This window comes from Physeter macrocephalus, chromosome 8 (genome assembly GCF_002837175.3).
Source record: "Physeter macrocephalus isolate SW-GA chromosome 8, ASM283717v5, whole genome shotgun sequence".
NCBI lineage: Eukaryota > Metazoa > Chordata > Mammalia > Artiodactyla > Physeteridae > Physeter > Physeter macrocephalus.
The window spans coordinates 3,749,721-3,765,805 of NC_041221.1; the positions used below are offsets into that span (position 1 = coordinate 3,749,721).

General features: G+C 41.5%; 1 protein-coding gene across 4 annotated transcripts in view; it reads right to left on the bottom strand.

Moving 5' to 3' along the window:
• SYNJ1 (synaptojanin 1) overlaps window positions 1-15,681 on the bottom strand; it is an 84,727-nt gene extending 69,046 nt beyond the window's left edge. For all 4 annotated transcript variants that reach the window (XM_028492615.2, XM_028492614.2, XM_007100604.4 and 1 more), the window contains exons 1-2: window positions 15,592-15,681; window positions 14,536-14,681 (exon numbers count right to left, since the gene is read on the bottom strand). In XM_028492615.2, coding sequence (XP_028348416.1) covers window positions 14,536-14,659 — 124 coding nt within the window. In that variant the 5' untranslated portion in view covers window positions 14,660-14,681; window positions 15,592-15,681. The remainder of the gene's footprint in view (window positions 1-14,535; window positions 14,682-15,591) is intronic.
• Between the last annotated feature and the right edge of the window lie 404 nt (window positions 15,682-16,085).

Below are 16,085 nucleotides of genomic sequence, written 5' to 3' on the forward strand. Positions count from 1 at the left end.
AATAAAATACGTGCCATAATCATTTATTCTCATAAAAATATTTATGGATGAAACTAAATGATGTCCAGGGTTTACTTCAAAATAAACAGTGGTGGCGGAGGGGGGAGATAGCAGATAAGGGATGTAGATAAACACAAGCGTCTGTGATTGGACTTCCCTGGTGGCGCGGTGGTTAAGAATCCTCCTGCCAATGCAGGGGACATGGGTTCGAGCCCGGGTCCGGGAAGATCCCACATGCCGAGGAGTAAATAAGCCCGTGTACCACAACTACTGAGCCTGCGCTCTAGAGCCTGCGAGCCACAACTACTGATCCCACACGCCACAACTACTGAAGCCCGTGCACGTAGAGCCCGTGCTCTCCAGCAAGAGAAGCCACCGCAACAAGAAGCCCACGCACTGCAACAAAGGGTAGCCCCTGCTCACCGCAACTAGAGAAAGCCCCGCGGCAGCAACGAAGACCCAACACAGCCATAAATAAATAAATAAATAAATAAATAAATAAATAAATAAATAAATATTTTTTTTAAAGTGTCTGTGATAATCGCTGAGGTTGGCTGGCAGATACATGGGAATCAACGACACTATTCTCTCTTCTTTGATGTCTGTTTGATACTTCCCCAGATAAAATTTATCCTGACAACATTCTTTGGTATCCTGGATAAATTCAGAGAGGAGAGAAGACAAGATAACCGGGCCAGTCGGTGGGAGAGGACAGGCTACTGGGATTCTAAGTGATCCGAGATGTATTTTCCTCCAAGTAGGCAAAAGTTCAATGGGCGCTAGGACTTTTATAAACCTGAAAGGGAGCAATAAGTTCTACAGCCTTGAGAATGGCCCCAAGGCCTGCTCTTCCCAAGGCTATCATATAGTCATCAAATAACAGATATATAACAAATTGGGAGAGAAGCAGCCTCGGCAATTATAGAATGGAGAGCCCAGGAAGGGTAAATAGTGCTAATACTCTGTCACAAATGTTTTCCTTACATTCATCCTACATAAATTGGCTTTCATATCCTCCTCTGTCAAACTTGTAGCTGGAAAATCATAAGCTTACCTTTACCTGTCATCACAGAAGTAGTTAAGAAGTCTTTCAAAACGTAAAGCCACGAGCTAGTGATATCCCACAACTTAATACAGATAACTTATTCATTATTTTAGCTCTCTGCCTGTTTCAGAGTTTAACTGAACAAATTCATGACTGAAGGCAGGCCTAATCTACGTCTCCTATTTAAACTACAGGAAAGTAATGAAAATAGAAGGTATAGAGATTATCTATTTAGAGACTACAGAAAACACTCAGAGTATAAATACATCAGTTGTTCTCTATCAAAATTTAACATACCTATTGTTCTCTATCACATTACTCAACACCTTTTTTTGCTGGATAGGCTTATTTTATAGCAGTCTGTCATATGACATAGCTGGCATTGCTCAGCATTGCTGGTGTTACACCCGCCCTTCTCAAATGAGAAGTTAAGGCAACTAAGATAAGAAACATAAGATCAGGCTATAGAAATTCAGATGAAAACATAATCATATACCTATTTCTTGATTTTCATGAGTTGTGCCTCTAAAATACAGGCTTATTAAACATAGGATAATTCTAACACGATGGTCACACCTGCCTTGCTAAGTCTACCATCTGAATGGAAAGAAATAAAATTAACTTATTAACTAAGACATTCGGATAAATAAAAAGTCATTTCTCTAAAAACCTAAATGGTATTTTGAGGATTAAATTTAAATGTAGATGTCTCTAACTTCTGATGAATTAACGATATTTCAAACTAAATAATTACGCTACCCACTGAAGGTCCTGCCATCCAAGGTCAACATTCTGCTGTGGCTCAAACCTTCCAGGTGGGAACAGACTGTCTTTCCTTAGCTGATGATACAGAAGACCAAGCTGAAGACAGCCAGTAAGAATATGAAAACAGGATTACAAATTAGCACGACCTTCCTAGAAACACAATTTGCCTGTGGTTGCATGCACCGCAGTTTGTGGCCGGCTTATTTGCATGCAGGTACCACTCTGGTGCAGAAGCAGAGAGCCTCTAGTCAGAGGATCCTTGAGATCGTGCAGTCCAAGCTACTCATTTTCAGAAGAAAAAGACTAGAGGTTAGGTGATTCGTCCAAGATTATATAACCAGCTGGTGGTAAAGACTCTTTCCATTTCATCACACATAAAGAGAAAATTATTTTAAAGGAAAAAGGTGTTCTTTGTATTAGTAAATAACTAAAATTCCAGCTGAAAGATACTCAGCTATCCAAATTAGTGTTCTATATAAACTGCACATCCCAATCTTGGCAACATTTCAAAATAAAAATAACCTTTCGCTCATTTGTGCCACAAGTATTTACCGAATGCCTACCGTATACCAGGCTCCTGGCAAAGTTATAGGAATAAAAAAAAGTCAGTGCCCCGATACCTTCCACTGGGAAGACAGGCATTATATAATCACACACCTGCAAAATTATAAATTATACTAAGTACAGTGATGGAGTTCCAACAGACTGCAACAGGAGGACCTAATCTAAAATTGTTTGTGGGGGAAGGTGGCGGTTAGAATAGGCCTGCCTGCCTGCCTGCAGAAGTGACCTTTAAGTTGAAATCTGAAGAATAAACAGGAAGTTAGCCAAATTAAGAGTGCAGGTAAAAGTGTTCCAGACAACATCCACATACCCTACGACCAGAAATTCCATTCCTAAGAAAATATCCAACAGAAATACGTATGTATGTGCACCAAAAGACATGTAAAAGGATATTCGTACTAGTGTCATTTACAACAGGAAAAATTGGAAATAAAGCAAATGTCAACAGAATAGTGGAATATTCATACAATGGAACACTACATAGCAATGAAAATGAATAAACTACTGCTATACGCCACAACATGCATGATCTCCTATATTTAACACTGCATGAAAGAAGCCGGGCACAACAGAATACATATTGAATGATTCCATTTATGTTAAGTTGAAAACCAGATAAAACTAATCTATGAGGTAAGAAGTCAGGACAGTGATTATCTTTTGCAGATCAGGATGGAGATAATAATTGGAAAGGAACATGAGAGAATCTTCTGGAGAGCCAGCACTAAGGTTCTATTCTCGACCTGGTAGTGGTAACATGAATATGCTCACTCTGTAATAAGTCATCAAGTCGAACATTTACCGTTTATGCACTTCTCCGCGTGGGCGAACAAGTTCATCTTTAAAATAAAACGCTGAGCAGAAGAAACAGCGTTTGGGGAGGCCCGGCGGCCGGGAAGAATTTCATACATTCCGAACTACAGAAGGGCCAACGTGGCTGGAACACAGAACCCAACAGGCAGTGCAGTGTAAGACTGAAGAGGGAGACGGACTCGATTTTATTGCAGGTCATTTTAAAGAGTCTGGAATTTAAGTTCAGTGACAACCACTGAAGGGTATTAAGCAGGGGAATAACAAGATCTAAACTGTGTATTTAAGAACACTGGACAGTGGGCAGGGGGAGTGGAAGCAGGGAGACCCTTTAAGGAGGCTATTATAATGGTCCATGAAAGAGACTGCGGTGGCTTGACTGGTGTAGAACCAGCTGAAGTGGTGAACTGCGTGGATTCTCAATGAAATTAGGAGGTTGAGTTGACTGTACTTGGTAATGGAGTGAATGTGTGAAATGAGAGAGAAGGAGGTGTAGAGGGTGATTCTTAAGTTCTGGTTTAAGCAGCTAGGTGGATGGAGAGCAATCCCCTGAGATGAGGAAGACTGAAGGAGAGCAGACTTGAAGGAAAGCAGTGGTCAAGGGGACCATCGACCCAGCACCTGTGCCCACCCTCCCTTACTACGTAGCCATGGTACAGGTGGGGTTTTATGGGAACTCAAACAATCATAGAAATTTCTACCTTCTTTTGCCAATCATCTGCCCAACCCAAGTAGCACCTGATACCCCTGTAGCCACAGTAGTTGGTTCAGGAATGGACACAAAACTCAAACAAGGGGGAGGCCATTTTCATTCTGTAGGTTCTAACCCATTTCCTTAGTTTGAAAAAAAACTGGATCTCAACTGTGCCATCCAAAATAAATAATTATTCTACCCAGCTCTGTATCAGTCCCACACAGCTTTGCAACATCTACAAATTTGATAATGACCTTTCTATCCCATTCTCCAAGAAAATAATCAAATTGTGAAACAAGATAGGCCAAAGTCACATCCCCAACATTGACCAAGGCAGACCACTAACGAGCACTAATGTACAACCAGCCAGGAATTTATTTAATAATAAGATTCAGGGGCTTCCCTGGTGGCGCAGTGGTTGAGAGTCCGCCTGCCGATGCAGGGGACGCGGGTTCGTGCCCCAGTCCGGGAAGATCCCGCATGCCGCGGAGCAGCTAGGCCCGTGAGCCATGGCCGCTGAGCCTGCGCGTCCGGAGCCTGTGATCCGCGACGGGAGAGGCCACAACAGTGAGAGGCCCGCGTACCGCAAAAAAAAAAAAAATAATAATAATAATAATAAGATTCAGGACTTCCCTGATGGTCCAGTGGTTAAGACTCCGCGCTCCCAATGCAGGGGTCCTGGGTTCAATCCCTGGTCAGGGAACTAGATCCCACACGCATGCCGCAACTGAAAGATCCGCGTGCCGTAACGAAGAGCCCGTGTGCCGCAACTAAGACTCGGCACGGCCAAATAAATAAATAAATGAATAAATTTTTTTTACTTTAAAAACTAAAATAAATAATAAGATTCATCCTGCCTATACTTCGAACATGGTCCACAGGATATTAAAAGGCTGTTTATCTACCTTTCAGTAAGGTATTCAACAGACGACAGCAATCCTATGGTCGACCAGTGAACAAAATGAAACATAACCTATAATAAACATTTATTGCAAAGACCCAGTTTATATAAGCAAACACACTTTATAAAGTTATGTAAGAAGACTATAATAAAAGGGAAGAAGAGAGTATTTTAATAACATTCAATATGTTTTAGCCAATAATTTAATAAGAAGTATTGTTTTTTATTTTTTCTTTTAACTAAGTTATCTTAAAATCATCCAGGAGTGTAAAGAGTGCATAAATCCTTTCAGCCTGAACTGAGGGAGTAATTAAATAGGTGTCCAGTTGACCACGAAGAGTTAATGCATCTCTCCAAATGCCAAATGTACTCACAGTAATTTGATTAGTTCATTAGCTATGAAATGCACTCCAATGTGAATGCATCGCTTATATTGTGTAACATTACAGAGGAATAACAATGGCTTTCACTTGCAAAATCTATTTTAGTGGAAAAAGATAAACACAAATTCTTATTAACAACCATTAAAAAACTCCAGCAAATTTAAACTGTCACCAGTAAAAACATGATACGCAATTTTTAAAGATATACCTCCTTTTGGCACTCTGCTTACAAGACTAAACCCCAGTTGCACTAATCCATTCCACTCTTTCTGCCTCTTTCAAGCTTAGAGTTAAAACATAACTAAGTAACAAAATGTCACTGATTCAGACTTTAGAACCTCAAAATTTCTGAATGTATTGGCGCTAGATGCAAAGAAAAGCAATACTATTTAAATTGCTACTCATATAATTGGCTCATTTTTTTTAGCTTCTGAACATCTGAAAGTCTTTACATCATCTTTGTGACTGGGTACAGAATTCTAGGTGGACAGTTTCAGGGTTGTTGTTGTTGTTTTTTCCATTTTAGTACATTAAAGATCTAGCTCTTTCTCATCTGGCTTGGACTGTTTCTGAAGAAGTCTATCATGATTTGTATCTTCCTTCTTCTACATGTATATCTTTTTTTTTTCTTTCCTGGGCTGTTTTTAGGATTTTTCTCTATGTCACCGGTTTTAAGCAATTTGATCACATATCTGGGTGTAGTTCTTTCTGTTCATGCTTCTTCTGCTTGGGGTTCATTTAGCTTCTTGGATCCGTGGATTTATAGTTTTCATCAATTTTGGAAACTTGTCAGCCATTATTTCTTCAAATATTTTCCTGCTCCACCCCCCCCTTCCTTCTAGGATTCCTACTGCACATACATATGGGGCCACTTGAAGTTGTCCCACAGCCCCCTGATGCTCTGTTTATCTATTTTAGTCGGCTTTTCTGTGCTTCATTTTGGGTTGTTTCTATTATTTTGTCTTCAAATTCGCCACTCATTTATCCTGCAGAGTCTAATCTATTAATCCCCATCAGTGTATTTTTTTCATTTCAGACACTGTTTTTTTCAATTCTGGAAGTTTGATTTGGGCCTTTACATTTTTCACGTCTCTCCTTAACATGCTCATTCTTTCCTGTGTTCCTGAACACATGGACTATATTTATAATAGCTGTTTTAATGTTCTTATTAATTTGAGCATTTGTTTCTACGGATTGACTTTTCTCCTCATTACAGGGTATATTTTCCTGCTTCTTTTCAGGCATGGTAATTTTTAACTGAATGCCAGACATTGTGAAATTGACAGGGTTGAATGCTGGATATATGTATACACATTTTGTATTCCTATAAACAGTCTTAATCTTTATTCTGGGATACAGTTGAGTTATTTGGAAATTATTTGGAAACAGTTTGACCCCTTTGGGTCTTGCTTTGAAGCTCTGTCAGGCAGGACCAGAGCAGCATGTGGTCTAGAGCTACTTGGCTCCACTACTGAAGTAACATACCCTTCTCTGAGTGTTCAACCCAATCCCCTGAGTATTACCAGTTTTCTCCATTCTGGCTGTTTGGAGCATGAACTATTCCCAGCCCTGAGCTCCAGGAATTTTTCTGCCTGCTCCTCTTTGGTGGTTCTTTCCTGCCTTGACAGCTTCCTCATACACTGGCACCAATCAGAACTCAGCTGATGTATCAAGTGGAATCCACTACACATCCCAGGAGCTCTGTGCAGTTATACCTTTTCTGGTACTTAGTCCTGAGAATTGTAGATGCTTGCGTTTCGCCGAAGTCCCTACTCTATCTCCTCAACTCAGGGAGACTGCCAGGCTTTGCCTGGGTTCATCCTGCTGCTGCTGTAGCCTGGAAGCTCTCCAGGCAGCGATTGCAAGGCTCCCCTCATTTGTTTCCCTTCTCTTAGGGATCCGTGTCTTGTGCTGCCTATTGTTCAAGGGCTGAAATTTGTTTCACATTTTTTTGTTCTTTTTTTGTTGTTGTTATTTAAGGTGGGGGGGGGCGCAAATACAGATCCTGTTACACCATCATGCTCAGAAGCAAGTATCCTGTTACATTCCTGGCCTAGTTATATTTTAAGGACATTTTAGAACATCTGAGAGACCTGAAATCATATAAAAAGAAGTCACATAACAAGGCTTTACTGTTCAGTGAGAGAGAAACTTTTTGCCTTCACCTTTTATTTCCTCATAGCACACTTAAGTGGTAAAGAAATGAAGGCACTTAGGAACTTCTACTGGCCCTATCCTGCTGTCCAGGATAGAGGAGTAAGGTTGATGTTTTTTTTAAGTGTTGATACTTAAGTTGCTATTTATTTTCTTTTCTATTAAATATGAACATTCCAAAAATTATTTACAAAAAGAAAATGAATTTTTGCAACCCTAACATAAAGTGATATATAACAAGTCTAAATTTCATTTTTCTGCACAGAAAAAGTCAACTATAAAAAAGGCACTTCTTTCCTGAACTTGAAATTTTTTCTTAAAAAGAGATAAGATACTGCAACTTATCTAAAGGGCAATCGTGCTGACTAGTAGCATTTGGAAATTAAAAAACAAACAGAAAACTATGCACACTGCTTGTCATCACCACCTACTACACTCCTCATCCAAAATTCTAAAACCTGACATTTAACTTGGCCCGGCAAAGTTAACACATAAAGTTTCTAACTACCTAATGCTAAATCAAACCATGCTTCCCTCTTAGACATTAACAGTTTGTAGGTAAAAACACAGCAAGTTTAACCCTTCCCTCATTAGAAAATGCTTACCACTGCACTCAACTTTAAAGTCTACTGGCATTCCTTTCTTTTTGCTCTTCATTCCTCAACCCCCCCAAATAATAACCACCACCCTAACAAAAGTATAAATAATAATTACAGCAAAAAAGCAAATGGTAAGACTATGTCATTGGAGAAGTTATTTAATCTCTCCAAGCCTCAGTTTCCACATCTGCGAAATGCGGATAAAAGTACAACCCACAGAATTAAATGACATAAAGCATGTCTAATGCCAGTCTAAACTGTATGCTGAGATGCTCTGGGACACTTCAGCAAACTCTCAGGAGAGACGAGGGATATTTTAAATGGAAAGAAACACGGAGATATTCCACACATGCTGGACACTGCCCAAACTATTAGCTTGGGGTAGTTCAGAGTTTTAACATTTGATTGCAGTACGTTCCTTTATGACATCAGACATCAGATCTTAGGGAAGCTGGGTTTTCAGTGGTTGCTGCGATTAAAAAAAAAACAAGTACTGCTCCAAAATCAACGTGGAACAGGCAATGAGGGCGGTGCTTTTCAACCTGGTGCCAAGGTCTGAAAAGCTGTTCAGTGCTCAACAGGCATTCCCATACCATAAGTAAAGAACTGCGGCTATTTATGAAGGAAATAAATTATTTTCAATTTCTTTGCAGTATTTTTCCCAAACAGCTACTAAAGGTTGTTAGGACAGAAATATTTATTGTTTGGACCTAACTATTTAATGAACAGAAGGGTGGCTTAGGGGTGCTGTTAAAAACTTAATAAGACCCCAAGGATGCCACAAAATGAGAAAGCTTAGGCCCCTCTGGCTTAATGCTGTGACTAGCAGAGTAACTTCCAGTAAATGGCAAGTATGACTCCTTTGCCGCGTGCAGTTTCATAGAGAAGGCAAGACACTTCACATTCTGTGACAAAGAGCTCCAGAATATTATCCCTCTGTTTTACAGCTCAGGTTTCCATGATAAAAGAAAACAAATTAGGTAGACAAAGACACTTAGACGGACAACGTGGGGTAAAACCAGGTCCAGAGTTAAAGCCTGAAGATAATCTTACCACTAGACAGATAAAAGCAATCAATCCTTCCTACCATACCAGCATGTGACACCCAAAAGAACAAAAGCTCTCATTTTAAGAGTTAGGAATTTACTTCAACACCGTACATCCCCGTCTTTTAAACAGGTGATCCATAACTTCACAATATTTAATTTACACACTACTGTAACTCTATGCAACTTCTGAAGACAGGTTAAGGGGTACAAGAAACTGTTTAGAGCAAGTAAGTCATCTGGTCCAATATTATCTTAATGTAATGGTTATTTGCTCCCTCCCTTTTATGTGATGACATACAACACATGCACAATCATTCACTTATGAACAAATGAGTAAGACGCCACTCAGACTAACATTTGTATACCCAGAGGGTCAACCAACCACACACAACTAGTAAGGCTATGATACAGCTATGCAGCATAACTAGTCAACACTGCTGATCCTAGAAGTGAGCACCATGTATACACATGAATATAAAAAACCATTGAAAATCAAACACATATGGGTTAGTTAAAAGGTGCCATTCCAAAAAAAAAAAAAGGTGCCATTCCAAGGCTATACATAATCACAGGAAAAAGTATTTACATTATTTGGAAAACAGCTGCAACAAAGAGTTTATTGCCAATGCCCTTTATAAACTTCTCTCCTACGTTTAATACAGATGTTACGCTCACTACGTATGTGACCCACACATCATCCTCCATTTCCGACGTGCTGACCTTCCCTTTATTCCATCTTCTATTTAGGATACAATTATAAAGCAAATTATTTACCTTTACTAAAGCATGAGATGGGTTGTAAAATAATGAGATAGCCTGTGAATTTAAAGCATGTATCTGTCTGACTGGCTACTTGTCTGTCCCTTGTGATGGTCTTTTCATGTGTCTAACTGTAAAAAGTGGAGGAAAACTGAACTCAACACAAAACTGATAGATGCCTTCCTTTATCTCTTAAAAAATTAGTTTCCAAGAAGCAGGGTGTAGCGTTACAACTTGCTGACCGTCACTCTTGTGCTTATGCTGGTTCAGACGCAGGATACCGGTCACAGAGAGTCCACTTGCTACACTGAGTCACTGCTCCATAGACATCAAATTTTTGGTTCAACTGAACATTTTTCTGGACTAGTAATTTTCAAAAATGAGTAACACTAAAAATGGGCATGTGACTAAAAAACATATTAACTATTATCTAAGAACGTTTCAGAAGGTTTTTTTAATGTTTATTTTACTATTATTATTTTTTTCATTTTTGGCCATGCCTCGAGGCATGTGGGATCTTACTTCCCCAACCAGGGATCAAACCCGTGCCCCATGCAGTGGAAGTGTGGAGTCTTAACCACTGGACCGCCAGGGAAGTCCAAAGGTGTTTTTTTGTTTGTTTGTTTGTTTTTTTCTGTGGTACGCGGGCCTCTCACTGTTGTGGCCTCTCCTGTTGCGGAGCACAGGCTCCGGACGCGCAGGCTCAGTGGCCATGGCTCACGGGCCCAGCCGCTCTGCGGCATGTGGGATCTTCCCGGACCGGGGCGCGAACCCGTGTCCCCTGCATCGGCAGGCGGATTCTCAACCACTGCACCACCAGGGAAGCCCCCAAACGGTTTTTGTTTGTTTGTTTGTTTTGTTTTGTTTTTTTCGTGGTATGCGGGCCTCCCTCTGTTGTGGCCTCTCCCGTTGCGGAGCACAGGCTCGGGACGCGCAGGCCCAGCGGCCATGGCTCACGGGCCCAGCCGTTCCGCGGCATGTGGGATCCTCCCAGACCGGGGCGCGAACCCGGTTCCGCTGCATCGGCAGGCGGGCGCGCAACCACTGCGCCACCAGGGAAGCCCCTCCAAAGGGTTTTTAAATAAATAAATGCAATGAAAGAAACAGATAAAATTATTTTCCATCTAAAGAAAAGTAATTTTAAAACAAATTATTAACAGTACTTATGGTAATTATGAAGAACACTCATCACACACATTTTAATTGGCATTTCAGAAAAACCTTAATGATGTGGTTAATAGTTATTTCCAAGAGAATTTTTCAGTAACAAATCCAAACAATGTGTAACGTATGTGTTTCACATCAGCAGTTCGGTCAAACAGCAATTCTTTAAAAGATAGAAAATAAATTTTATATGCAAAGGTACCACACTTTCAAACACAGAATACTGCACCACAAACATAGAATACTATAATCTACATTAGGTTAGTCTTCTCCCCATGCCACTTATTTAATAATCATTTATTCTGCAATATGAGTAAGACACTGAACTAAGCACTAGGGATACAAAGATTACTGAGACCTGGGCCTTTTCCTCAAGGAGTGAAGCATCCAGACGCAGAAACCTGACGCAGAAACCTGAACACAGTTCCACATTCTGTGAAAAGCGCTAGACTAAAAGTGCTATGGGAACATCAGCACTTGGTTCAGGCTGAGGGTTTCAAGGAAACTCATTACGGACCCCACGGTAGACAGTAACAGCACTGAAATTCTGGAAACATGGTTATTTTGGATAGCGTCTGTGAGCCAAAAAAGTTATGCCATTGTCTATCATAGAAAGGCCTATATAAACCATGCTCAGAAACGGTCATCCCAATCTAATTATATCAGAATCTCTGCGGGGCTGGAGCCCAGGCATCAGTATTTGTTAAAAACCTTCCCAGGTAATTATAATGTGCACACAGGGCTGAAAATCACTGATTCATTGATTGATTAAGTCATAGCATCATGACTGATTTAACATCTTTATCAACATTAAGACAGAATTCTAAGGCTTGATTGATTAGTGGATACTTGGGTCCTAAGAGGATCCATGAGCTGAGTTTATTTTCACTTGCACCCTATTTTTTAATATGTGCTAACAATAGGAAAAATGACATTCCATATTGGTTATCTCATGGCACTTCTGGCCTAAGCCAAGAAAATTAAGTGACTGTCAATCCTTAACGATATGTATTGCCTAAGATGTCTAATTGTTTCAACTTTAAACCCTGGCAACTGAAGCCTGTAGAAGTCACAAACTTTGGGTACATGAAACTGAGTCCTCCTAGGGTCACTCTCACCATGGACGTTCAAGAAAAACACCTGCATACAAGCATGTAGAGAACAACAAAAGCAGCATATAAAAAGCATTCCTCTTGTGATACAGACTAAGTTCCACAAAATGAAGGGAAGGAAGAGACAAGAGTGAGCTGGAGGGGCAGATTCTCATGAAGGAAGAAGACTCAAGCTGGAACTGACAGTCTTCGACTGGAAAGGCAGAAAAAAGCATTCTAGCAGTCTTGGAGGAAGAGGGACAGCATGATGACGGCTGGAAAAAGCACGCTACTTTGGGAGAGCGCTGAGGAAACACCAGTCTCCCTTAAAGGAGATCAACACTGAACCAACAGGGTGGCACCAAATGATGGCAGGCCCTGATTGACAGGCTGAGGAGTCTGAACTTAATCTTATTGAAAAATAGGGTTACATTTGGGTTTAATACCAAAAATGATTTTAGGAGATTCTTCTGGTAGATTAATATGCAAGATGCATTGAAATTCAAAGGGCTGAGATTGGTGAAGATAAACAGAACACCTCAGTATTTTCCAAGCACAGCTCCCTGAATACAACAGGCACTGAAAAAATGTGAAGGTTTTAAAAATGAACATTCTACAGCACAATACACACCTTGGTATCATTCTGACCTGAATGTCAAATTAATTTTACAAGTCAAATAATTTATAAAAAGGTCTGTCAGCTCTTAAATATTAATGTTTTAAATATTAAAGTTTACAGTAGAAAAGCTACTGACATAGAAAAGCTAATTAGTAGAAAAGCTAATGACATACCCAAGAGATTATATATCCATTTATGCTAGCTTTACGGAGAGAGGCAACATTCACAGTTTTTTTCTCCTGAAAAGAATTACTTATATAGTCTAAATCTAATGAAAATAAAAAAGAGTTAATAAATAGTTAAGACAATGTTTTTAAGATTCTTTTTCTTAAAATGAATGTTAATGCCAAAACGGATGGTTTGGGGAGTTGTTTTGTTTTGTTTTGTTTTTTTAAACCATTATTTGGCATAAAAGAGAGGACTGCTGGAGGTTTGGAAGTAGGATTATCCTCAGGCTTCCTGACCTTGGAGTAAAGTATAGCAATAACCCTAATAACTACAGGTAATACATACTTTGCAGCTGAAAATCTGACTTCCCATTATTACCAGTAATCACAATTAGAGAAACATTTAGAATTTAGACAAATTAGGAAATCAGCAAAAAACACAAGCAGCTGAAAAGGGTTTCACATGCTAAAACAAACCTTTTTCCCCACAGATAGTTTTATTTAGATAGAATTCATCAGTATAAGAATAATATTTGTAGTATGAAGAAACATGCTTTGCAAAATTAATATTGTAGCAAGTGATATTTTAGTTGATTTAAGCATAAATAACAATGTATCAGTAAATGAATTAAGTCTGACTGAATATAACCCATATTACTAACACTTGTTTCTTAGAACACATATAGCCTCTTCCTGTTCACTCAAACCATGTTACCATATGTACCAAAAAATACATATTTCTTATACATTGTTCTCTGCTTAAGACTTTTCATTATGTCACTATCCTTTCCCCCAATCAGGATAAAATTTTGCTATTTCAGAGTATTAAGATCAATCAGGTTCCACTGATATTAATATTCTGTACGTTAGTATTCTGTATGCAGAGATTAGGGTCTTCTGCCCCTTCACTACTGAATACGGAGAAAGTTTAACAGTTTAAAATATTTAGGGGTTTACAGCTGTAAGTATGCCTTTCAAATGGTATTTTTTAATTTTTAAAAATATGACCAATAACTAAACTGATCCTACATAGCAAAAGCATAATACAGAACAAGTCATTACCACTAGAGAGCCTCTGACGACACAGTCACATTTGAAATAATCCCAAATTGAGGTTACCAGACGAAATCTTATATGACCAAGTGTAATGGTTCAAATTAATCTGTTTAGTTTTAATTTCATCCATCTGCCCACAAAATAACCCAAGCCTTACTAATCTACTTTTTTTCTTGTGCTGCAGGAGTCCTTTTCTTTAAAATAAACTATCAGAGCAGTTTCTTAAACAATATGAAATCAGTCACCTACCTTACATGAAACTTTGAAGGTTGTTTACAGTCCTCTTAATGAAAATGTAAGCGCCTCACCATACAATCCTCCAACAATATTAAATAAATACTCTTAGAGTCCATTACTACAACTGGCCTATAAGAAATGCTGTTCATTGCAGCAAAAATGTCAAGCAAGCCATTTTACAGGTTTATGTGATGCGCTATACATTGCAACCATAATTTTTTTGGAAAGAAAGATTCACTTTGAGATGCAGCAGAAAAGCCCAAGAAAGCAAAAATCTGTACCCAACCTGCACCCCCCCCCCACCCCCAACAAAAACCTGCAGTGGGGGAAGAAAAGAAAGGAAAAGTTTCAAAGAAAATAAGGTCTGGCTAAAAGGAAATAAAAGCGTATCAGAGTCTTCTTTAAAAAAAAATGGTTGAATCTGAATTATTTCAAGCAAAACAGACCCTGATCAGCTGGGCTGTGAGAGATGACTTACAGAGCACAGCTACAGCCCCAGACTCGAACATGAGACATTCTTCCTTATGCCTAGTTTCCACTATGAGGCTGAAAGGTGGAGGATCCAATTTGTGATAGATCCGAAATCCTTTGCTGAACGCCATTCTCCTTTCTTCCGAGGCAGCCCTGTGAAAACCAAGCAAAGCAAATCAAATGAAGCTAATGTTTCCTTCTGCAGCAAGGACTGCAAGGCATCCAGAAGTCCCTCCCTGCCAGGTTTTGATGGGGGGTGGGGTAGTAAAAAAAAAGGGGGGGGGAAGCTTGGGGAGAGAATGGTTGATTCCAAAAGATAAGTCGTCACTTAATTTTACCGAAAAGCAAGAGGAAAAGCTACCAATTCTCACAGCAAGGCAAGACAGGGTTTTATCACTCCAAGTCCATGAACGGTTTGGTGAAGATGAGTTTCCCCTTTACTTAATGTTTACCAAAAGGAAACATTTTGAGCGTATTTCGCTCGGAGTTGTTTATCAGCTTCCTGCTTCAGAATTTGTCAACTACGTTGAAAGGGAAACGATTCGGAAACTTCAAGCCGATCCTCTGCGGGGCAAGAAGAGGTAGGTGCGAAGGAAGGTTAACAAGGCTGATTCAAAGCGCCTTAGGGGGCGAGAGAAGGGAAAGGATTATCCGACACAACGGGCTCTCCCGGGGGCGGCGGTGAAGGGCAAGAGCAGCGGTACAGGTTACCGCCGCCTCCAGCCCAGCGCCAGGGCACCGCCGGCTGAGGGGTCCGCAGGCAGCAGCCAGTGGATATGAACGGCCACCCGGGAAGAGTCACGAGTCGGGACATGGACCGGACCGAGGCTCCTCTGGGGTTCCCGGCAGCCGACCGCCCGGAAAGCGGCTCCTTCCCAGGGGGACAGAAGTGCGGAGCAGCCCGATCCCTCCATTATACTCCAGAAGAGATGACCAGGCGCCCAAACCGACTCGGTGCCTTTCCCGCGGGCAGGCTGACAGCCGCTGTCACCTCTGTCCCCCGCCCGACGCGGCGCCCCGCACAACCGGTGGTCTCCCAACCACCCCGCCTGTCCTCCAGTACCTGGCTGCCCGCGGTCGCCGCTCACCGCTCCCGCCCAGGCTGCGGAGGTGGAGACTGCTTCAGGAAGCGCCGGCCCGCGCGCCCCGCAGCCGGTGCGTCTGGCCGCTGCCGCTCCCCGCCCCCCCCACCAGCCGGCGGCTCACCTCTTCCTCCGGCTCCTCCTCCTCCCTCTTCCGCAGCCGCCGCCGCCGCCACAGCCGCCCGAAGCGTCACTTCCGCTCCAGCAGGCCCATCTCTTCCGCATGGCGCCGCGGCCGGGGGCGGAAGGCCCGCCCCTCGCGGGGAAGGGCGGGGCGTCGGGGGGAGGTCCCGCCCCCTCTGCGCTGCCCTGCTGGCCAGGTAGCCGTGGCTGCCCGCCGCCTCCACGCGCAGCGACCTTCTTCTTCTCCTCGGGCGGCGTGTTCTCCAAGCTGCAGCTGCGGGTCCCACCGCTGAGGGTGCCGGGAGAGGGAGGATGCGGCCTCCCCGGGCCCCTCGCGTGGGCTTTTCAGAGC